Here is a 23,274-nt window from a genome sequence, read left to right as displayed (position 1 = left end):
TATAGTCTAAATTTTATTATCTCCAAGTCACAATGCTGATCACAAATATGCACCCTTTAAAACAATAACAAAAACAACACACATGGTGAAATCTTTGCAGTAAACACAGTGGACCAACAGACAACTGTCACAGTGTCTTAAGGTCTGGGAATCTGGGCACATTGCCCACAGGCTTGAGGAGACATCTTCAGGGTTAAGGCAAAGGGAAGCCTATAAAAGGCACAACCACCAGCTACCCCTGGAAGAACCTCTTACTTATTTCCTCCTTGGGGGTTACCCCCCACCCCCTACTCAGTGGTTAGGCCAGCTGTAGGAGGGAAGAATAAAACAGTGACATTACTCGGGAGAGACAGCTACCACCTTTCCCTCAGGTTCTGTAGGAACCCTGCCTGGCAGGCATCGTGCTCCACAGAGGCACGGGGATGTGGCATGGCACTCTTCAGAGGAAAGACAGGAGGGAGAGCCTTTGCCCAGAAGGTGACTTGCTACCTTAGGACTTAAGTCTAGGTACTGTTAGTTACCCTCTGTTTGCAAGCACAGGAGCAGATTTGGGGAAAGTAATGTAGGAACATCTAAAAACACTTGCAGCAGGGAAGGCATGGAGAAGAACTGCAGAAGACAAGGCAGACAGGCTGCTGGATAGTACCTGTCTCTAGAGATGCATTGGTCCACAGCACCTGGGAGGGGGATGAAGGAGGAGGGCTATGAAGGAAAGGAGCAGGGCCCACTAGTTCCACTTACCTGAGGACTCACCATGATCCCCTAATTGTGCAGAGGACCTCACTCCCTCCTCCCTCCTCACAAAAGCATCCAGTTTGTTCTCTCCCCTCCCAGCTGATACTGACTCAGTGGAGGACTGAAGCGGTCAGACTAGAGGTACTGATGGAGGCTCAGATTTATAAGACCTACACCCCAAACAAGGGCTCCTACTCACCCACTCTGAGCTCTCTCTACAGTGGGATGCTGCGTGCAGATAGCTTCCACAGGGTTACGAGGAGTTAAGAGACTAATAAAGACCAATCACAAGGAAAAGCCCAGCTATTTTTACACTTGGTTGATACATTCTCAATTATGTGGGATTAAGGGAGGAGTCAAAAAAGAACCCAGAAAGGCTAGTAAACTAAAATGAACTTGTTCCATGTAAAGTCAAGGGGCAGAGCAGGGAAAAGGAGAAAAAAACTAAGAATATTAAAGAACATTCAAACAAACAAGCAGGAAGGAACCTCCCTGGGAGCAGGAGACACTTCAATTTCTGGGGAGAGAGTAAAGAACAGTGAGATGCAAGCTTCTGAATTTAGACTCTGAAGCCTGGGTTGTCCAGTTTCTGCTCCTGAGTCCAGGCGGCTCAAGCGAAGTGAAGGTGGAAGGCGGCCTCCTGTTTCTTCTCTTTCTAGCAGACCTGTCCTCAGAGAAGAGGGCCTCTCATCTTGCAGCTGTGTGCTGGCAGGCAGGCCACCGCACCTCTGAAGCCCTCAAGTAGTAGACAGCCAGTTGTACTTCTCTCCCGAGCGTCCACCTCGCCTGATCTACTGAGAGTTAAAAGAGAAGGTGTGTGTCAGTGGGCCTCTGAGTATTTATATAAGCCTTCTCAAGGGTCACATTTCTAAATAATACGGTTTATTTGGCACCACAGATCAAACTTAAGACCTTGAGCATGCTACATCTTAAGCTTCTAAATAATGTGCTTTAATGACCACAAAACAACAGCAATAAAAACATCCCAGAGTCAGGTGTGGCAGCCCACGCCTGTAATCGTAGCGCTCAGGAGGTGGAGGCAGGAAGATGCAAAGCTTGAGGCTGGCTTGGGCTGTACAGAGAGATCTAACCTCCTAACAAAACACACACGCCCCAAAGCCAGGAAGCAACCCCATAGCCACCCTCTTCTAAAACCTTTAGAACTGGCTTTTTTGGCTGTAACAAATTAAATTCAGATTTTTCCTCCTTTTCTTAATCTAGTTTAGGTTGGGTTCCTGTATTTTTATTCTGCAGTTTCCCAAATGATACTCTGAAGGTAAGGATGGTTTCTCTTCAATTCTGCCCAATACATTCATAAAACAAGATCCCTGAGATATCCAATGACTATAGTGCTAAGCATTAATTAGGTCATTTTATTAAGCACATTAAGAGCATTAGAGGGCTAGAGAGATGGTTCAGTAGTTAAGAACACTCTCTGATCCTCCAGAGGTCCTGAGTTCAATTCCCAGCAACTAGACGGTAGCTCACAACCATCTATAATGAGATCTGGTACTCTCTGGTGGTGTACAGGTGTACATGTAGGCAGAACACTGTCTATGTAATAAAGAAATCTTATTTGTAAACCAGGTTGGCCTCAAACTCACAGCGATCTGCCTGCCTCTGCCTCCCAGAGTGCTGGGATTATAGGCATTCATCACCATACCTGGCCTAATAAATAAATCTTTAAAAAATTTCATTGTGAACTGGGTATGGTGGCGTACACCTTTAATCCCAGCACTCACTGGGAGGCAAAGGCAGGTAGATCTTTATGAGTTGGAGGCCAGCTTGGTGTACATAGCAAGTCCAGGACAGGCAAGGCTACATAGAGAAACCCTGTCTCAAAAAAACAAACAAACAAAGAGCATTAGGGGGCTGGAGAGATGGCTCAGCAGCTAAAAGCATTGGCTGCTCTTCCAGAGGTCCTGAGTTCAATTCTAAGCAACCACATGGTGGCTGACAACCATCTGTAATATGATCCAATGCCCTCTTCTGGTGTGCATGAAGACAGCATACTCATATGCATAATAAATAAATAAATAAATAAATAAATAAATAAATAAATAAATAAATATCTGGAAAAAAAAGTATTAGTTTTAGACTAAGAGTCACAGTACACTGGGTACTTACTTTCACATGATGTTATACTTGAAATATTCAAAAATGCATATTAACTGGAACCCCTGCTTACAACCTGAAATGATAAAGTTAGAATTTGCTATCATGTCATACAAAAAGATTTCCATAGAAACACACCCTAAAAGGAAGAAGAGAAACCCTCTGGAGAAAGCAAACCCCACATGCTAAGAGTGTGGGAGGGGCCGTACCTCAGGTGGAGGGGGCTTGATGGAGACTGGCTGGGGAGTCCTCCGGGGCGGGGAGGGCTTTGGCTGCACCTGCTGCTGGGCAGGGTTATAGTACGTCACTCCTCCATACACCTGTGATGGAGCCTAGGACCCCACAACCAGGAGAAAAAAAAAGTTAAGAATTAACCCAAATTATGAGCAACATTAACCAACTGCAAAAACAAAAAGCACTGAAAAACAACTTTTTTAAAAAAGATTTATTTATTTATTACATATAAAATATTCTGTCTGAATGTGTGCCTTGCCTGCCAGAAGAGGGCACCAGATATCATTATATATGGTTGTGAGCCACCATGTGGTTGCTGGGAATTGAACTCAGGAACTTTGGAAGAACAGACAGTGCTCTTAATCTCTGAGCCATCTCTCCAGTGCACGCCCCCTCTCCCCAAAAAAAAGATTTAAGAACTTGCTGGGTGTGGTGGCACACACCCGCTGTTCTACATAGTGACACCCTGTCTCAAAAAACCAAAAGAGAAGACAAAAAGAAAAAGAAAGCAGGCTGAACAAACTGTAAAGAGCAAACCAGAGTAGCACTCTTTCACCTTTAATCCCAGCACTCGGGGAGGTGGAGGCAGGCGAATCTCTGAGTTCGAAGCCAGCCAGATCTACAAAGCGAGTCCAGGATAGCCAAGGCTACACAGACAAACCCCTGTCTCAACCCCAAAAAGAACAAAACAAAAAACCCCAAAACCAAAAAAGAACCCCAAACAAACAAAATGCTTTTGGTCATACTATTGCTTTTGCTTCACAGCAAGAGTCATCTTAACAAGACAGTCTGTGTGAATGTGTGCTGGTGACCTCAGAGGCCAGTAAAACTCCTCTCTAGCTGGGGTTACTGGCAGTTGTGAGCTGCTGGCCATGGGTGCCATCTGTGTGGTCCCTGGTTTCCTTCCTTTAAAGTCGTGTCCAGCTCTCTCCAATTCTTCCAAATACAAGGGTTGGGCTGAATGGTGACACTTAGATGCCAGACAGTATCAAGTGCCCTCAGGACAGGGATAGATGTGTTGTCCAGGAGAATATAGTCCTTTGTACAGTTGAACAGATAACACATGGGGACACCCATGATATGCCGTAAGACTGATCCTTAAGGAAACTGAAGAGAAAGCCAAGCATGGTTCTCCCAAGTACCTGGGCATCAGAGGCTGAGGATCATATATTCCGGCCAAACAGGGCTACAGTGAGACCTACCTCAAAAGAACAAAAAACAAGACCACACTTGGTGGTGCAGACCTTGAATCCCGGCACTCAGGAGGCACAAGCGGTGGATCTCTGTGAATTTGAGGCCAGACTGGTCTATATAACTAGTTCCAAGCCACTGAGTGCTACACAGTGACATACTCTGTATCAAATTTTAAAAAAAGAAAAAAAAAAAACAACAAAGAAATACCCTGTAAATCAGCAATGATGGACATTATGTAAGCCGCATATCCAGTTCCTGACCACCAAGAGGCATCCTAGTGCCACAAAGGAGAATCAAAGACATTGAAATTCTTACAAAATTCTTTTAACGTTCCCTCCTGTGTGATTCAAAGGATGTAAACCTAGAAAAACCAGGCATCTTACCTGTGTGTTAGAATACAGATGAGGAGGCGGAGGCGGAGGCAGTGCTCCTGGAGCGTAAGGGTAATTGGGGTTACCAAAATTCATGACACCCGGAGCAGAAAAGTAAGTAGGAGCAAGCAACTGTTGGGGTGGTGGTTGTCCTGGAGACATGGACACTGGTGGTGGGTAGAGACCTGGACTGGGCAGAGGTGCTGGTGACTGATGTGGATGTAAACCTGGGCAAAAGAGGAAAGCAAAAGAAACTGTAAAGGAGTATGTGACTTATCTTGGAATGGCAAACTTGGACCACTGAGCACAACAGGCTAGACCTTAAGTCCTTAAAATGGGACTTAAGATTGAGTTTACTGCATAAGCAGCCAGGGTGGTCAGCATCTGAAACCACGGCAGATCCTTGAGTACTATAAGCATAAAGAGGAGTGCAAGCGTACCTGGGTGAGGAAGATGCATTTCTGGCTGCACAATCATGCCCTGTGGAGGCAGTGGGGCAGGGCTGTCGCCATGGGTATAGATTGGTCCCTGGAACTGCACTGTAAGACATAGAGATTTTTATAAACCTGGACCCTTCAGACCACATCAGCAACTCTGTCTGTCCTGCAGACCTTTGAGGTTCTAAGTTTTCCATACAAAGAAAACAGCAACTAGACAGTGTGGCTAACCACTGTGAGTCAGAAGGGAGACTAGAAGCTGGTAGGCTTTATGCTGACAAGAAAGGCATCCCAACAGTAAGAACAAACTCACATGGGTCATAGTAATGTCCCTCCATGATGCTGATGTGCACAGGAGGAGCAGGGGGCTCTGGCACAGGTCTCTGCCGCTGGGATGAGTAACGTTTAGCTCGACCACCCTGGACACCCTGAGATAAAGAGATTTGTTAAGAGTCTAGAACAGTGATTCTCCTGCTTTAGGTTTGTAAAACTTGGTACATGGAATTATTTAACAAGTATTTGTAAGATGAACTGAAAAGCTGATGAAACACACCAACATTTGAACCTCAATGCTCTACATTTCTAAGATCCAAATTAAAAAATCAAACCAAGCCGGGCGGTGGTGGCGCACGCCTTTAATTCCAGCACTTGGGAGGCAGAGGCAAGTGGATCGCTGTGAGTTCGAGGCCAGCCTGGTCAACAAAGTAAGTCCAGGACAGCTAAGGCTACACAGAGAAACCCTGTCTCGAAAAACCAAAAAAAAAAAAAAAAAAAAAAATCAAACAAAATAAAACCCATGAGTGACCAATGGAAAACCTGCTATCAAGAACTTATATTGGCTGGCATGGTGACCTTAGCCTGCAATCTCAAAACTCTAAAGTCAAAAGCAGGAGGACAATGAGTGTGAAGCTCACCTGAGCTCTATCAAAGTTCCAGGCCAGCCTGGATTAAAGGACAAGGGGACATGTCCAACAGTAAAAAGAGCTTTGTTGTTGTTGTTGTTGTTGTTGTTGTTTCCCCAAGATAGGGTTTCTCTGTGTAGCCTTGACTGTCCTGGACTTCCTTTGTAGACCAGGCTGGCCTCGAACTCACAGAGATCCGCCTGCCTCTGCCTCCCAAGTGCTGGGATTAAAGGCGTGCGCCACCACTGCCCAGCCAAAAGAGCTTATTTTAACAGTGCACAAGAGCGGTGGTCTGAATGAGTGACCAACATTTGCACCCTTTGTCCTGAGTTAGAACTGTCTGAGAAATACTAGGTGGCACGGCCTTGCTGAAGGGCCTGAGTCACTCCAGTAGGTTTTGTGATTTCAAAAGCCTGGGCCATTCCAGGTGCTCTCTCTGCCTCCTACTTTTGGGTCAAGAAGTAAGCTTCCAGATGTTCCTGCTGCCATGTCTTCACTCTGCTATCTCGCCTCTAACCATCTGAAACTGCAAGCCCAATTAAATGCCTTCTTTTATAAACTGCCTTGGTCATGGTGTTTTGCCATACTGTAACTGAGGTCTCAGGCACAGTGGTGCATATGTTTAGTACTGGCAGTTGGGAGGCAGAGACAGACAGATCTGTCTGTCTGAGTCCAAGGCCAGCCTAGTCTATATAGGCAGCTCCAGGCGAGCCACAGCTAAACAGTAAGGCTCTCTCTCAACACTCCGACAGTACTGGAGGCTGAATCAAGGGCCTCATGCATTCTCTAACACCAAGGTACACAGCCCCAGGCCTCCTCCTTCCCATTTCTGTACCATTTCTTCCATGCGGTTAAACTGAGGTGGAGGTCCTGCTCCCATGTGGATGTGGTTGGGCATACCTGCAATATACAGAAAGGCACTGGTTGAGAGCAGATATATGTGAATAGGATTCAAAGGTACCATCAAAAAAATAACAAGTGCACTTTTTTTTTTTTTGGTCGAGACAGGGTTTTCTCTGTGTAGCCTTGATTGTCCTGGACTCACTTTGTAGACCAGGCTGGCCTCGAACTCACAGCAATTCACCTGCCTCTGCCTACCAAGTGCTAGGATTAAAGGTGCGTGCCGCTACCACCACCACCACCACGACCTGGGAGCAAGTGCATTCTTTTAAACTAGCAAACTACTTTAAAACAGCTGCTTGTTTTTCTCTCTCTGGTTTTATTCAAGACAGGGCTTCTCTGTGTACCCTTGGTTGTCCTGGATCTCATTCTGTAGACCAGGCTGGCCTTGAACTCACAGATCTGCTTGCTTCTGCCTCCTGAGTGCTGGGATTAAAGGTAAGAGGCTCCACTGCCTGTCCTTAGCTTGTTATTCCTGCAGATCAATTCCCAACAACTATATCCAAGCTTACAACCATATATTTAACTCTAGCTCCAGGGGATCCAATGCCCTTAAATGTGGTATACACACATGCACTCAAGCACACACACACACTGTCAGTGCTAGCATTTGAAAACTGGCCCTGTTGCCCAACATACCTACTCCTCCCTCCGCCCCCCAATCTCTCTTAAGATTTATTAAGTATACAATGTTCTGTCTGCATATGTACCTGCCCACCAGAAGAGGGCATCAGATCTCATTATAGATGGTTGTGAGCCACCATGTGGTTGCTAAGACTTGAACTCAAGACTTCTGGAAGAGCAGACAGTGCTCTCAAGCTCTGAGCTATGTCTCCAGCCCTGCCCAACATCTTTATTACCACAAGAAAGTCCTTGAAAAAAGACTCACAAATAAACTCAAGTTCAGCAGGGTGCTTGGTTACCACAAAGCAAACTGTTAGCACTCAGGGAGGCAGAGGCAGGTGGATCTCTGTAAATTCAAGGCCAACCTGGTTTTACAAAGCAAATCCAGGACAGCCAAACTTACACAGAGAAACCCTGTCTTGAATAGAACCAACCAACCTACCAAACAAAACAAACAAACAAACAAACAAACAAACTCAAAAACAAAAAACCCTCAAGTTCAAATTTTTCCTACTAAATAAGGTATTTCCTATATAGAAACCTTAGGAGATTGTAATTAGCACATTATTAAACATACTATAAAGTGCTGGCCTAAATGTTACCTAAGAACACTAGATATAAGAAAGAGATTACATTCTCTTTAGATAAAATTTATTTAGAATAAAGACATGGGCTCAGTGGTTAAGAGCATTCACAGCTCTTGCAAAGGACCCAGGTTTGATTTCCAGCACTACCCCCCCACCCCACCCCGGTGGGTCACAACCACCAGCAACTCTAACTCCAGGGAATTCTAACCCCTCTTCTGGCCTACTTAAGCACCAGACATATATGCGGTGCACAGATATATATGCAGGCAAAATATTCATCATATACATGAAGTAAATAAATTACTTATTTACTGTATGTACGTATGTATATGTGTACCTGTGTGTGTATGTGTATCTGTGTATGTGTCCAAGGATGGATGTATGTATGTTATCTGTGTATGTGCCCAAGGAGGACTGAGAGGTATTGACTCCATAAAGCTGGATTTCTAGGCAGTTATGAGGTCCCTGATGTGAGTGCTGAAAATTGAACTCCAGTCTTTTGCAAAATCAGTATATATCCTTAACCACTGAGCCATTTCTCCAGCCCTCAAGCAAATACATGATTTTTTGTTTGTTTTTTTGAGATAGGGTTTATCTGTGTAACAGGGTTCTGTCCTGGACTCAATTTGTAACTTTAAACTCACAGAGATCTGCCCACCTTTGCCTTCCAAATGCTGGGATTAAAGGTGTGAGCCACCTGCTAGGCGTGGCACAAAGATAACACAAAGAAAACTTAAAAAAAAAAAAAACAACAACAAAAAAGGGGGTGGGGTGGGGGGAGGACTGTAGAAATGGCTCAGTGGTTAACAGCACTCACTGCTCTTCTAAAGGTCTTGACTTCAATTCCCAGGACCCATATGGCAGCTCACAACTGTCTGATGCAGTTCACTGGGCGTGGTGGCGCACGCCCTTAAACCCTGCACTCGGGAGTTTGAGGCCAGCCTGGACTACAAAGAGAGTCCAGGACAGCCAGAGCTACACAGAGAAACCCTGTATCAAAAAAATAAAAAAGAGAAACTTCTCTTTGCAACAGATGGAGACCATTAGAAAAAAACCAAACAACCAATTAAAATCAGTTTTTTTTTTTTTTTTTTTTTTTTGGTTTTTTGAGACAGGGTCTCTCTGTGTAGCCTTGGCTGTCCTGGACTCACTTTGTAGACCAGGCTGGCCTCGAACTCACAGTGATCCACCTGCCTCTGCCTCCCGAGTGCTGGGACTAAAGGCGTGTGTCACCACGCCCGGCTCTTAAAATCAGTTTTGGAGCCCAGTCCCAACAGATAAGTTCACAAAGCAACTGTCACACCTACGGCTCAGGGATCACAGAGGAAGAGAGAGTGCAAAGATTTTTTAAGAGCGAAAGGATCAGGGAGTTTGCTGAGAGTGTGTTCCTTGCCTAGCAAATTGCACCCATAAATGCTCACAAATATGACCTCTCTGAACAAGAACAATAACAGACATGCCAAAGTGGATAGTGAAAAACCTATCAGGCCTTAAACCTATACAAAGACCTACAGGCAACTCAGGAATGCTGAGAGCAGGAGAAATGGGCAAGGCACACCAACTGGTTATCCAAACAGTCAGCCCTGAAAACATACATAAAGTAACAGTATACTGACTGAGAAGGGTAAATAATTACATACTTAGAAATATAAATGTTTGCCTGGCGGTGGTGGAACACGCTTTTAATCCCAGCACTCAGGAGGCAGAGGCAGGCGGATCGCTGTGAATTCAAGGCCAGCGTGGTCTACAAAATGATTCTAGGATAGCCAAGGCTACACACAGAGAAACCCTGTCTCAAAAAAAAAAAAAAAAAAAAAAAAAAAAAAAAAAAAAAAGGGAGGGGGGAATGCATAGATATTGGTACAGGTAAAACACACATAAAAATAAGTAAAATCTCAAAGGAAAAAAAAACCAACCAATAACAACAAGGGCTAGACTTCAAAAACTATATGATTATCTGCTAGCTACACGTGCTTTTAATTTGTTTGTTTTGTTTGTTTGAGACAGTTTCTCTGTGAAGTGCCAGCCGTCCTAGAACTGACTTTGTAGACCAGGCTGGCCTTGAACTCAGATCTACCTGCCTTTGCCTCCCAAGTGCTGAGATTAAAGGCTTGTAGCGCCACCATCCTACATGTGTTTTTGAAATTAATTAACAGGGCTGGAGAGATGGCTCAGAGGTTAAGAGCACTGGCTATTCTTTGAAAGGTCCTGAGTTCAATTCCCAGCAACCACATGGTGGCTCATAACCATCTATAATGAGATCTGGTGCCCTCTTCTGGTGTACATGTGTGCAGGCAGAACACTATATATGTAATAAATAATTTTTAAAAATTAATTAACAGTTCAAGTCTTCCTTCTAGCCTCTTTTCAAAACATACCAAAAGCACCAGTATTATATATAGTTCTAGTGAGAAGTCTGTCTCTACAAAAGAGGAGGATTTTAGAAAGGCTTTCCTTTTAGAACAAAAGATCCAGATTCAAACTCAAATATGTTTCTGCCTTCCAACATTTAACCACTGGATCAGAAAGTCTGACAGTCTGAAGATGCTATCTTCTATCACTTTTCGTGCAGAGAAGATGAAATTAATCCTGACTGAGGAGCTACGCACTCACAGTTAGCAGTGTGCTTAAGTAGCATGACAGGCTTGGGAAACGCAGACCACCACTCTGAGGACAGGCAGACAGACTAGGAACCTACACTCTCTGCTCTGCTGAGTTAAAGGGAGCCATCTGTCAGACACTACATTCCCAGTGACCCAAGCCCGTGGTGCTCACCTCGAAGCTCCCGTGGTGGCAGGAACGAAGCCTGTCCTGGACTCCAGCTTTGTTCTGCTATATTTAGCTGTGCCACATCTTGCTCAAGTCCCCCTGTGGCTGACTCTACTGGAGCCTCCCAGTTCCCAGTCTTAGTAGCTGGAGGAGGAGCAGTTTCTGGGACGGCGACTGCTGAAGTAAGCCCTTCAGATGGAGGAGGAAGCTCCTCAGTGGCTTTGACTGCATCCCCAACTTTGGTCCGGGTCCTTCTTGCCCGGGAATAGGATTTCTTCTCAATGGGCCTATCAGGAGCTGGTGGCGCAGCATCAGGAACAGCAGCTGGTGTCTCTGAGGCTGCCTCTTCTTTCTCAGGACTGCCAAGCAACGGAGCATCTGGTTCTGGAGATGGATCCCTCATAGGAGTCTGCTCCAGACGCCGTGACCGGTAATTAGCTTCATGCTTAAGAGTCTCACCAGACCGGCCACCATGCTGCCCACCAACCTCCACAGGCCTAAAACTAGTACGACCTTCCTTGAAGCCCCCAGATCGAGAATAATTCCTGGATGCAGACATGCGGCCAGTACCTGCTGCATTCCTGTTAATAAATGTCCTTGGTGGTAGGGTGCCCCCAGGACCCTGGTGGCGATGGGACTTGCTTGATCGATCACCGATCCAGTTTGGATCTCTTTGTGGGGGACTTCCATATCTGAAACAGTCAAATTATTATGAAAAACATAAAAAAAAAAGAGACTTCCATGTTTATACAGGGAGATACTCCATACACCATACTTAGTCACTTAAAAGATTAGAAAGGCATTTAGGAAGCAGAGTTTCTTACCGAGGTTTGCGGACTCTTCGGGGTTTGATGTCATCAGGGTTGTGAGCAGATCGAATGTCATAGCCATAAAGAGCGATGAGCTCCTGTCGGGACTTTGGGGCCTGTTCGTCCTCACGGAACTTATCATGCTCCCAGCGACCCTCATCCTTCCATAACTTTCGCTGCCGTCCCTTGGGTCTGCACCAAGCCAAGCAGAGGTGTCTTGAGACAACCAGTATTTTGAAATTATCTCTCTACTAAAATTTAGTCTACTAAACCTTCCTATCTCAGAGCCGGCCACAGATTAAAGGTGGTAGCAGTGTAATGCCTAAGGCTCTGGAGACAATTCCCTGAATCTGGATCTCAGCTCTTTTACCACCAACAGCTACCAAGTCTTTTTTTTTTTTTTTTTTTTTTAAGACAAGGTTTCTTTGTGTAGCCTTGGCTGTCCTGGACTCACTTCGTAGACCAGACCAGCCTCGAACTCACAGCGATCTGCCTGCCTCTGCCTCCTTGAGTGCTGGGCTTACAGGTGTGCGTCACCACTCCTGGAAGACAGGGTCTTCCCATGTACCTATGGCTGGTCTCAAACCAACCTCTCTGAGATCCTTCCGTCTCTGCCTCCTAAGAGCTGGGGTTGGGGATACATGCTACCACATCCACTTTTTTGCTTTGTGAGGCAGGGGCTCACTAGATAGCCAAACTGGCCTCACGTTCACAACCATCCCGCTTTAGACTCCTGAATCTTGGGACTGCAAATGTGACACCATGCCCAGCAACTAGCTACTAGGTAATGTGAGTTTCATTTCCTCATCTTACAGGAGTAATAATAGTAATACCTGAAACATTCTGAGTGGTAAAGGAAACAATTCAGGCATAAAAGTCAGCAAAGCATCTGACACACAGTGAGCACTAAGCACAGTAGCCAGCAACCTGAAGAGCAGAAAATGGCTGTTACCGGACTTCCTCTTCCTGAGTCTGTCCTCGGAGATCATGCTCAAAGAAGAGCCCTTTCCTGGGTATATACGCTGGATTTTTCCGATCTTCATCATCATCCAAATGCTTAGGGCCTTTTTTACCCACTTTGTTCTCCACAGGCTCTGTGCTCTCCTGGAAGATAAAGGACTCCGTACTCTTCCGAGTAGTTTAGAGGCCCTACACCAGCCCGAGTGGAGGGCTGTGCTGTGTACTGACCTGTCCATCCCCACTTTGCCTCTCTCCAGTCACCGTGCCTTTACTCTCAGGCTTTTCTTCTCCCTTCTCCTTTGCTGAGGAATCAGCAGCATCATTAGCTTCAGACTTCAGCTCCACCTTTGAGTTTTCCTCGTCACTGTATTCTTCTTCACCCTGAAAAGATGTCCTTGTTAATTATGGAGTAAGGTATGAACAGAAAAATTTTGTTTTCTATTATTCTGAAATCAGGCATGCAAGATCATTTTCACCTACATATTAAGTAAGACCAACCTGTGATATGTGAGATCCTACCTTATAAAAACAAAAAAACAGAGACTGGGGATATAGCTAGGTTGATAAAAGGCTTGCCACAAACACATAAAGAGCCAGGTCTAGCACCTATGAACAAAGGCAGGCATGGTGGTACACACTGGCAATCCCAGAGGTCAGGGCAGAAGACAAGAGGTTCTGGGGCCTGTTGGCTAGCTGACCTGACTTCACTGACGAACCTCTGGTCCTCATGGGAGACTTTGTCTCAAAATACAAAGTGGACAGCTCCTAAGGAACGACACAAGCATTTCAAGGGCTGGGTTATTAACGCTATGGTAGAGTACTTGCCTGGCATGGAAAGGCCTGGGGATGGATCAATCTTTAGCAACACACATATATACACCCCAGTATTCTAGAGAACAGGGCTCTAGATCTCTTTCTCTCTCATGCGAGCATGCACACATACAATATGCACACGCACGTCTTTATAGATAGTTCAGGAATGCACAGGCAAGGAATTTTTAAAAATATTTATTTATTATGTGTACAGTGTTCTGCCTGCATGTCCACCTGCATGCCAGAAAAGGGCATCAGATCACATTATAGATGGTTGTGAGCCACCATGTGGTTGCTGGGAATTGAACTCAGAACTTCTGGAAGGGCAGTCAGTGCTCTTAACCTCTGAGCTATCTCTCCAGCCCTGAGGAATTTTTAATAGTGGAAGTTTGAAGACTAATTTTATAGAACCTTTCTTTCCCTTTCCACAAATCTTAAACACACAGTGTTTAATAATAATAATCTGGCTTAAGTTGAGAATTTCTAACCTCAAAATGGTTTAGGAGACTAAAAATATGGCTCAGTGATCTGATGCCCTCTTCTGGCCTGCAGGGGTACAGGCAGATAGAATACTGTATACCAAATAATAAACAAACAAACAAATAAATCCTTAAGAAAAATGCTTTAAAAAAAACAAAACAAAACAAAAAAACAAATCCTACTTCAAGCTGGGCGTGGTTGTGCATACCTTTAATCCCAGCACTGGGGATTCAGAGGCAGAGGCAGGTGGGTCGATGTGAGTTTGAGGCCAGCATGGTATACAAAGAGATCAGGACAGCAAGGCTATACAGAGAAACCCTGTCTCGAAAAACAAAAAAGCAAAAAACAAACAAACAAAAATCCTACTTCAACTTAAAAGAAAAACTACTGGCTAGAGAGAGGACTCAGAGGTTAAGAGCAGCAGCACACCAGCTGCTCTTCCAAAGGTCCAGAGTTGAGTTATCAGCAACCATATGGTGGATCACAACCATCTATGAGATCTGATGCCCTCTTCTGGCTTGCAGGCATACATGCAGGTGGAACTGTATACATTAAAAAAAGGAACCAACCAAACAAAAAAAACCTGCAGGGCATGGTAGCACATGTCTTTTAATCCCAGCACTCGGGAGGCAGAGGCAGGCAGATCACTGAGTTCTAGGCCAGCCTGGTCTACAAAGTGAGTCCAGGACAGCCAAGGCTACACAGAGAAATCCTGTCTCGAAAAACCAAAAATTAAATAAATAAAATTAAGAAAAAAAGAAAAACTATGACAACAACCCCTCCCCTTAAAAAAAACTATATAAAACTATTTTGTTCTTTCTTTCTTTCTTTCTTTCTTTCTTTCTTTTTTTTTTTTTTTGAGGCTGGCCTCAAAATCACATTGATCTGCCTGCCTCTGCCTCCCGAGTGCTGGGATTAACTGAGAAAAACACAAAGACAAAGGTTTTCTATGGCTCATGTGGAGGTCAGAGGACAATCTGGAAGTTAGTTCTCTCCGTCCACATGTGGTTCCAGAAACTAACCTTGGGTTGACAGGCTTTTTGAAGAGTACTCATCTACCGAGTCACCACATCAGCCCACACCCCTTCTTTTGAAGATAGGGATTGAACTCAGGACCTGGGGTATATTTATTCTACCCCTGAGCTACAATCCGAGCCCCATGACTTACTGTGGATCAAACTTGGGGCCTCAAATAGGCAAGACAGCACTAACCACCAAGTTATGTGCACCACAGGACCAGATCACACGGCTTTGTTGTGGTTTTGGAGACAGAGTTTCACTACATAGCCCTGGCTGGTTTGAACTTGGTTTTAGACCAGACTGGCTTAGAACACACAGAGATCTGCTTGCCTCAGCCTCCCCAAGTGTTAGAACTAAAGGCGTGCACCACCACATGCAGCTTCCAAGATTTTTTAAAAAAAGATTTATTAATTATTATGTATACAGTGCTCTGCCTACATACACACCTGCAGGCAAGAAGAAGGCATCAGATCACATTATAGATGGTTGTGAGCCACCATGTGGTTGCTGGGAATTCAACTCAGGACCTCTGGGTAGTCAGTACTCTTAGCCTCTGAGCCATCTCTCCAGCCATAAGATTACACATATGCTAAATTTCCTACAGCATAAGATTGCTAGAGAAAACAACACTATCTAAAGTGACATCATAAAATAAAAGATTTTTAGTTGGATGTAGAAATGAAAGCAACCAACGCCCTAGTTCTCTCTGAACCATTGCCTACTTATCCTCTGACATTTTTTTCTTTTCTTTTTTCTTTTTGAAAGAGTTTCTCTGTAGCCTTGCTATCCTGAACTCACTTTGTAGACCAGGCTGGCCTCAAACTCACACTGATCCACCTGCTTCTGCCTCCCAAGTACTGGGAGATTAAAGGTATGCGCCACCACACCAGGCCCAAAACTTTTTTCTTAGATAAGGCCTTGCCATATAGTCCTGGCTATCCTAGAACTTGCTATGTAGTCTAGGCTGGTCTCAAACTTGCCTCTGCTGGAATTAAATGCTAGAGCTACCACATCTGGCTTTTTTTCTTCTTTTAACACATCAAGTTTGTTTTTTGTTTTTTTTTAGACAGGGTTTCTCTGTGTAGCCTTGGTGGTCCTGGAACTCTCTCTGTAGACCAGGCTGGCCCTGAACTCACATAGACCTACCTGACTCTGCCTCCTGAATGCAGGGATTACAGGTGTGCACCACCGTGCCTGGTTTACACATCAAGTTTAAATGATCCAGATCCTGACAAAGAATGTTAGACTTCTCCACTTGAAAAAGAAAAAGTAGGCAGAGGCAGCCAGATCTCTGTGGGTTCAAGGCCACCCTGGTCTATAGAGTGATTCCAGAACAGCCAAGGCTACACAGAGAAACCCTGTCTCTGAAAAAAAAAAAAAAAGAAAGAAACAAAGAAAGAAAAGAAGAAAGTATCATTAGGACACTAAAGCAGGAAAAGAAATGAAGGTATGGCTAGCTCTACACAGGGGAAAGTGGTGGGCCACCCCTCCACCCCATTTTCTCCAGATTTGGAGCTAAGGAGACAGAACAGTGGATTACAATGGAGGTTTAAAGAGCTGGAAAGATGGGTCAGAGGTTAAGAGTATTATCTACTCTTCCAGAGGTCCTGAGTTCAATTCCCAACCACAAGGTGGCTCATAACCATCTATGCCCTCTAATGCCCTCTTCTGGTATGCAGGTGTACATGCAGATAGAGCAGATAACTATCAAATCTTATATATATATATATAAAGAATGCAAAGATAGCCGGGCGTGGTGGCGCATGCCTTTAATCCCAGCACTTGGGAGACAGAGGCAGGTGGATTGCTGTGAGTTCGAGGCAGGCCTGGTCTACAAAGTGAGTCCAGGACAGCCAAGGCTAACACAGAGAGACCGTCTCGAAAAACAAAACAAAACAAAAAAAACAAACCAAAAAAAAAAAAAAAGAAAGAATGCAAAGAAATGGGCTGGGCTGGGCATGGTGGTGCAAGCCTTTCATCCCAGCACTTGGGAGGCAGAAGCTGGTGGATCTCTGTGAGTTTGAGGCCAGCCTAATCTATAGAGCGAGTCCAGGACAGCCTGGACTATGCAGAGAAACCCTGTCTCAAAAACCAAAAACAAAACAAAGAAAACAAATAGAAATGGACTGAAGAGAAGGCTAAATTGTCACCAGTGATGTGTTCCCTCTACGGCCTGCTACGTGTGTGTACACTGGTCTCTTAGTCTCCTACTGTGTCTGGCACCTAACCTAAACCAGGCGCCCTCTCACTTCAGGATAGCCCCAGGGCTCTGGTCAGAGATACCACGGAGTCCGGGCTATGTTAGAAGCTTTCCATAGTCTGCCCTTTGTTCAAGCTCAGCTCAGGCTGCCTATCTGCCCTAAACAAGCCATCCATCCCGCTTGCCATTCTTCCCACTTCTGTGTTTACACCCCAAACCATTCAGTATCTGGATATTTTGTCTTCAGCATGTTTTGAATGAAGCTCTCAGAAAAGTGATGGAGAACGGAAGCAGCGTACTACGCCCACACTGTGACAACCTAGTCTTTATCTACATCATATCAAGCACCCTTGATTCCTCTTATCCTGCGCAATTACACTGCTTCCCCTGCAGTTGGGGATGAGGGATGGTAATCATGCAGTGCTTCCCTTAACCCAGGTTATGGAGCAGATGATACAAGAACTCCCTCTGTACACGATGCTACTTCTACTCATTTCTCTTTATTTTATGCATATATGTGTGCACCACACGCATGCAGAAAGCTATGCCTATCAGAAGGCATCTACTCCCTGGAACTGGAGTTACAGGTGGGTGTGAGCTGCCGTGTGGGTCTGCGAACAGAAGTAGCCTCCTCTGCAAGAGCAGTAAGTACTCTTTTTTTTCCCCTCCCCCATCTTTTTTTCTTTTTTGGTTTTTCCGAGACAGGGTTTCTCTGTATAGCCCTGGTTGTCCTGGACTCACTTTGTAGACCAGGCTGGCCTCGAAGTCACAGCGATCTGCCTGCCTTTGCCTCCTGAGTGCTGGGACTAAAGGCGTGCGCCACCACACCCGGCCTTAATTTAGAGATTTAAAGATAGTGTTAGCATTATTAATGAAGCTTTGTTTACAGAAAACACTGTCTTCAGGCTGTAATAGAATGTCCATGAGGAAAGCTGTACCCTCCTAATGAGCATCTAACTTCTCTGGGTGTAATGGTGCACACCTTTGATCCTAGTTCAGGGAGGCAGAAGCAGACAGGTATGTGAATCTGAGGCTTAGACTGCTCTATACCTAGTGAGTTCACAAGAATGGTTAGCTCTCAGACAGTCTAAGCATAAAAAGAAAAACCTGTCTCTGAAGAAAAGCGGGGTGGCAAGATGGCTCAGCAGGGAGGACACTTGTCACCAAGCCTAACAACCTCAATTCAATCCCTAGGACCCGTGATGGTAGAAAATGAAACCTGACTCCCACAAGTGGTCCTGTGACCAGCGCAAGGCTAGTGCTGCACCTACACCCTAAACCAAGTAAACACAGATAACAGTATGAGTAAAAAGCAGACAAGGACAAAATAAAGTCATCTACTGGCATGAAAGAGTACTAATCAGCATTAGAAAAGGTAAAGCTGGGCAGGTGCAATAGTACCGCTCTGTAATAGATACCAGCATTCGGAAGGCTGAAGCATGTGGACACTGAAAATCCAAGGCCAGGTTGGGCTGCATAGTGAGTCCAAGACCCTATTTCCAAGAGGAGGGTGGAGGAGAAGAGAGACTGACTAGAAATCATGTATTAGGTATTAATACTTGGAAGCCACATAGATTCCTTTTTAAGACATCTAAAACCTGGCTGGGTGTTGCTCAGTGTTAGGGCGCCAGCCTCACAGGGGCAAGGCCCTGAACTGGATCACTAGCATGACAAAATAAATTTAGAAGCCATCTAAAACCTAACCCACCATTGACTTTTCTGATCATGCTCTCTTTTTTAGTTATTAACTCCAATAATCAATCTAGAAACTGACTCCTTCAGAGTCCAAATTTAATGTAATGGGTGGGTTCTATTAGTCCCACCCAAATAACTTTTGTTGGGATGTCTTTGTACACTGTGTAAAGACTGCTTCTGTATTATTCAAATGTGATTTCTGTGCCAGTACAGATCTGATTCAGGCTGGACACTGGCATTGCGATTGTTATGAAGCATCTCCTTGTGGGAAGGACTGTAAGCTTTGTCACAGGTGAAAGTAGTCTTGGCGGGCTTTGCCCTTGGACACACCACGGATACTCCCTGAGATTAACCTTGAGATAGACTGGGTGGAGCCATCCTGGGCCTGGAATTCAGGAAGCGGACCTGGGGACTCCACCTGGACTATTGTGTTTCTTTTTCTTTTCTTTTTTTTTTTTTTTTGGTTTTTCGAGACAGGGTCTCTCTGTGTTAGCCTTGGCCGTCCTGGACTCACTCTGTAGACCAGGCTGCCCTCGACCTAACAGCGATCCGCCCCCTCTGCCTCCGGAGTGCTGGGATTAAAGGCGTGCGAAACCACGTCCGGCTGACTATTGTTTTTCTAATCGACCCTCAATGGGAGGAGACTGACCTTCGCACAGACAGGCAGAGAGGAGAGAGCAACAGCTGGTTGAGACCGGGCTTGAGCGCATGTGGATCAGCGAACAGGCCGGACTAACACTCAGGCCAGAGACACCTAGGGACCCGTCCCGTGGAACGGATACCGGAAGGTTCACTCTTTTTTCCGTCTAGTGTAAGTTAGTTGGGTTGTATAATAAAGCTTAATTGTTAAGAAACAGAGCCTACATCTCCTGTTTCAATGTTGGTTAAACATTGTTCTCCATCATCACCCCCTTCCCACTAGTTAATACAGATGGAGGAGGAACAGCCAGGTAGAAACTAACGTTGCAGGTAATGGACCGTGGCTAGGAAGAAGGCCAGGCCAGCATAGTTGGGCTAGAATAGCTCAGTATCTGCCCAGCTATAGTGCCTGAAGCTTTTAATAAACATAATAGGTCTCCATGTCATTTTTCCGGAGCTGGAGCAGAGATAGAAAGCCCTTATTATCTTTTTAAAGATTTATTTACTTAGTATGTATACAATGCCTGCCACCAGAAGAGGGCACCAGATCTCACTCACTATAGATGGTTACAAGCCGGAGGCAGTGCTCTTAACTTCTGAGCCATCTCTCCAGGCCGAAAGCCCTTATTTTTACCAACTCTTGAACTGGTCCACATCTTGCCAATCTCATAATATGTCTAGAAAACTACCATCAAGTTCCTTAGACAAACCTAAGATACTGGGTTGTTTTGTTTTTTGAGACAGGGTCTCTCTGTGTAGCTTTGGCCATCCTGGACTTGTTTTGTAGACCAGGCCAGCCTTGAACTCACAGTGATCCACCTGCCTCTGCCTCCTGAGTGCTGGGATTAAAGGCGTGCAACACCACAGCCAGGCAAGATATTGTTTTTTAATTCCTTTTTGGAGACAGTATGCTACGAAGCTCAGGCTTACCTTCAACTCTTGCTTCTTTTTGCCTCTGCCTTCAAGCACTGGGATTATAGGTGAGTTGTATATTATGACCTCTCATCCTGAGAAACTTTTTTTTGGAGGGGGCAGTTTCGAGACAGGGTGTTTATGAATAGCCTTGGCTGTCCTAGAACTGGTTCTGCAGACCAGGCTGGCCTTGAACTCAAAGATCCGCCTCCTTTGCCTCCTGAGTGCTGGGATTAAAGCATGTGACACCATGCCTAGCTCCTAAGAAACTTTTCCAGTATTTATAGCCTTGCCTCACCCACAGTTGATGCTGTGCATTTAAACCTTCTGTGCCATTTCGTTCCTTGCTCTCAGAATTGCATCCAAGCTCCTTCCAGAATGATGAGACACTATAAACTTACAAACAGGGGCTAGCGGCGCAGCAGCTAAACACGTGCTGCTCTTACAGAGAGCCTGGGTTTAGTTCCTGCCACCTACACGGTGGCTCACAACCATCTGTACACATAAACGTGGTGTATACACACATACAGATATATTTTCAGGCAAAACACATATAGGCATTAAATTTTTTTTATAAATCTTAATCCCAGGATGGCCTTAAAATTGAAACAACCTTCTTGGCCCTAACTCCTAAATACTGGAACTTGGAGAGTGTCTGTGCAGAAACATGAGCATATAAACATGCGTGTGGAGCTCAGAGAGTCAGGTATTCTTCCTCAGGAAAGGTGTCCATAGTAGTTTCTGAGACACAGTCTCTCCATGGTTTGGAGCCTACCAGGAAGGCTAGACTGACTGGCCAGCGAGCTTCAGGGACCTGTCCTGCCTCCCAGCACGGGAATTACAAAAGCTGTCACACCCAACTCTTCGCACTGGTTTTGGGGATTGGATTCAGACCCTCTTTACCAACTGAGCCATCTCCCCAGCCCTTGTTTGAATTTGTATTTTGCTGAATTTATTTCTGTGCCACAGCTTTTGTTTCCTCAGTTTTTCTAGGGTATCATTTTCTTCTGTGGAACGTTCTAAAATAGGAATTCTGAAATAACGCTTACTGCCATCTTCCAAGGTGTAATGCAGTCTCAGACAGTCAAAACTCCTGAGTACTTATAGGACAGGGGCTGAAGTAGGAGACTCCGCAGTAGAGCACTTCTCTTGCATGCACTGACCTCAGGCTCAACCCCCAGCATCACAAAACAAGTCACAAAACCTAATGAATCAAACAAATATTCCTAGACCAAATACTTGGCCCACAATCAAAACTCAGGAGTCTGTTCAACAGCTCTACAACAAGTAAGTCTATGACAATGTTATTCTAACAGTATCTACAGTTATTTATCCAATCAAAACAAAAACAATGTTTACAACATGTTGTCTGCCTTGGAAAATATTCCCATAGACACAAAAAAGCCCTACCTAGAAAATAAGGGGTGCGTTTTTGCACAGACTACTCAGATCTCTGTCCTTTCAAGCATTCAAAATACAGGGGTGAGAGGCTATCCAAGCGGCGTCTTCTCCACCCAGACAAACACACTGTAAAGGATTTCAGCGTCTTATTCTCTTGATTCAGAAATTCTCTCTTTTTTTTTTTTTCTTTTTGGTTTTTTTCGAGACAGGGTTTCTCTGTGTAGCCTTGGCTGTCCTGGACTTGCTGTGTAGACCAGGCTGGCATTGAACTCATAAAGATCCTCCTGCCTCCGCCTTCCAAGTGTGCCACCATGCCCAGCTCGAAACTCACTTTCTTTAAATGAGAATAAATCAACAGTGTGACTTGTAGCTTGAAGAGGCATGGCTTCAAGTTGCTGTCATTAACTGGACAAGTTATTCCCTAACAGATTTTTACCCCCATTGTGTCCCCCTGGCTGTGCTGAAACTTGCTCTGAGGATCAGGCTGACCTCGAACTCATGGAGACCTTACTGCCTCTGCCTCCCGAGTGCTGGGATTAGAGGTGTGTCACCATCTCCCAGCTTCTAACAGACTATAAAAAGCATACATGAAGAATGTCCAGAAGAGAAGCAAGTGAGAATTTTCGTACTATACAGATGCAGGTTTATAAGACACTGACTTACACCATAAGGAAAAAGAATCTATCACACTCACTTCTGAATCTTCTGCACTTTCATAGTCGGAAAGAACAGCTGAAAGGAAAACACAAATAAATATGTGAAAGGGGGCAAAAACAATATAAATGTTTACAACTACATTTCTGACTGCTCGCTTTGGGTCAAGCTAAGTCTCATTAATTTGGACAGCAACTTCTGAGGCAGACAAAACTATAGTTTCTACTTATAGATGGAGAAGTTTGTGACCACGCTGACCAACAAAACAAAACAAAACAAAACAAAAAACCAAAACACTATGCTGCCAGCAGGTGGTACCACAGTGGACTCAATCCGTCACCTTCCATAAAGGAACCAGACAAAACAACTATGCTCCTAACCACTATGACACAAAAAGCCACTCCCCGGAAACCCTTAATAAATCTGTTAGAAATACGTGGCCTCAGTTTATCTCCGAAAGATTTCATGATAAAGTAAAACCACTCACCATCTCCTTCCATGCCATCTTCACTCTCCTGGGAGGAAGAAGACGACCTGGGTTAGGGCTGTGATTGATTTCCAGACATGGGGAAGCCCACCCACAAATAAACGTGAGGGAGGACGGAAGAATGAACGCAAACGCTTGGAATAGTGATAGGGAGAAAGGTAAATCTTTCGAAAGTGCCATCAAGAAGGCCGGTTCCCTACGCCCCCCAGCCCCAGTTTCTGCGTTGCACTCCCGGAGCTGAGAAACCACCCAATCCTTTCCCCCACCCCCCCACCCCCGGGGCTCTGGGTGGCTGCACAGTCGCAGCGGGATAACCTTTCCCTCTAACAGGAGGAC

General features: G+C 45.0%; 1 protein-coding gene across 2 annotated transcripts in view; it reads right to left on the bottom strand.

The window, feature by feature from the left end:
* CASC3 (CASC3 exon junction complex subunit) overlaps positions 1–23,274 on the bottom strand; it is a 23,701-nt gene continuing 427 nt past the window's right edge. Inside the window, exons 2-14 of one of the 2 annotated variants that reach the window (XM_084749354.1) lie at positions 22,939–22,966; positions 22,492–22,529; positions 12,866–13,018; positions 12,630–12,781; positions 11,693–11,869; positions 10,875–11,560; positions 6,824–6,888; positions 5,400–5,514; positions 5,090–5,188; positions 4,662–4,876; positions 3,060–3,182; positions 2,863–2,926; positions 1–1,529 (exon numbers count right to left, since the gene is read on the bottom strand). In XM_084749354.1, coding sequence (XP_084605480.1) covers positions 2,903–2,926; positions 3,060–3,182; positions 4,662–4,876; positions 5,090–5,188; positions 5,400–5,514; positions 6,824–6,888; positions 10,875–11,560; positions 11,693–11,869; positions 12,630–12,781; positions 12,866–13,018; positions 22,492–22,529; positions 22,939–22,966 — 1,875 coding nt within the window. In that variant the 3' untranslated portion in view covers positions 1–1,529; positions 2,863–2,902. The remainder of the gene's footprint in view (positions 1,530–2,862; positions 2,927–3,059; positions 3,183–4,661; positions 4,877–5,089; positions 5,189–5,399; positions 5,515–6,823; positions 6,889–10,874; positions 11,561–11,692; positions 11,870–12,629; positions 12,782–12,865; positions 13,019–22,491; positions 22,530–22,938; positions 22,967–23,274) is intronic. The other variant, XM_084749355.1, reaches the window with a different exon arrangement.

The sequence above is a fragment of the Acomys minous genome, assembly GCF_964271855.1.
Source record: "Acomys minous genome assembly, chromosome: 12".
Taxonomy (NCBI): domain Eukaryota; kingdom Metazoa; phylum Chordata; class Mammalia; order Rodentia; family Muridae; genus Acomys; species Acomys minous.
This window is presented reverse-complemented; position numbering and strand designations above follow the sequence as displayed.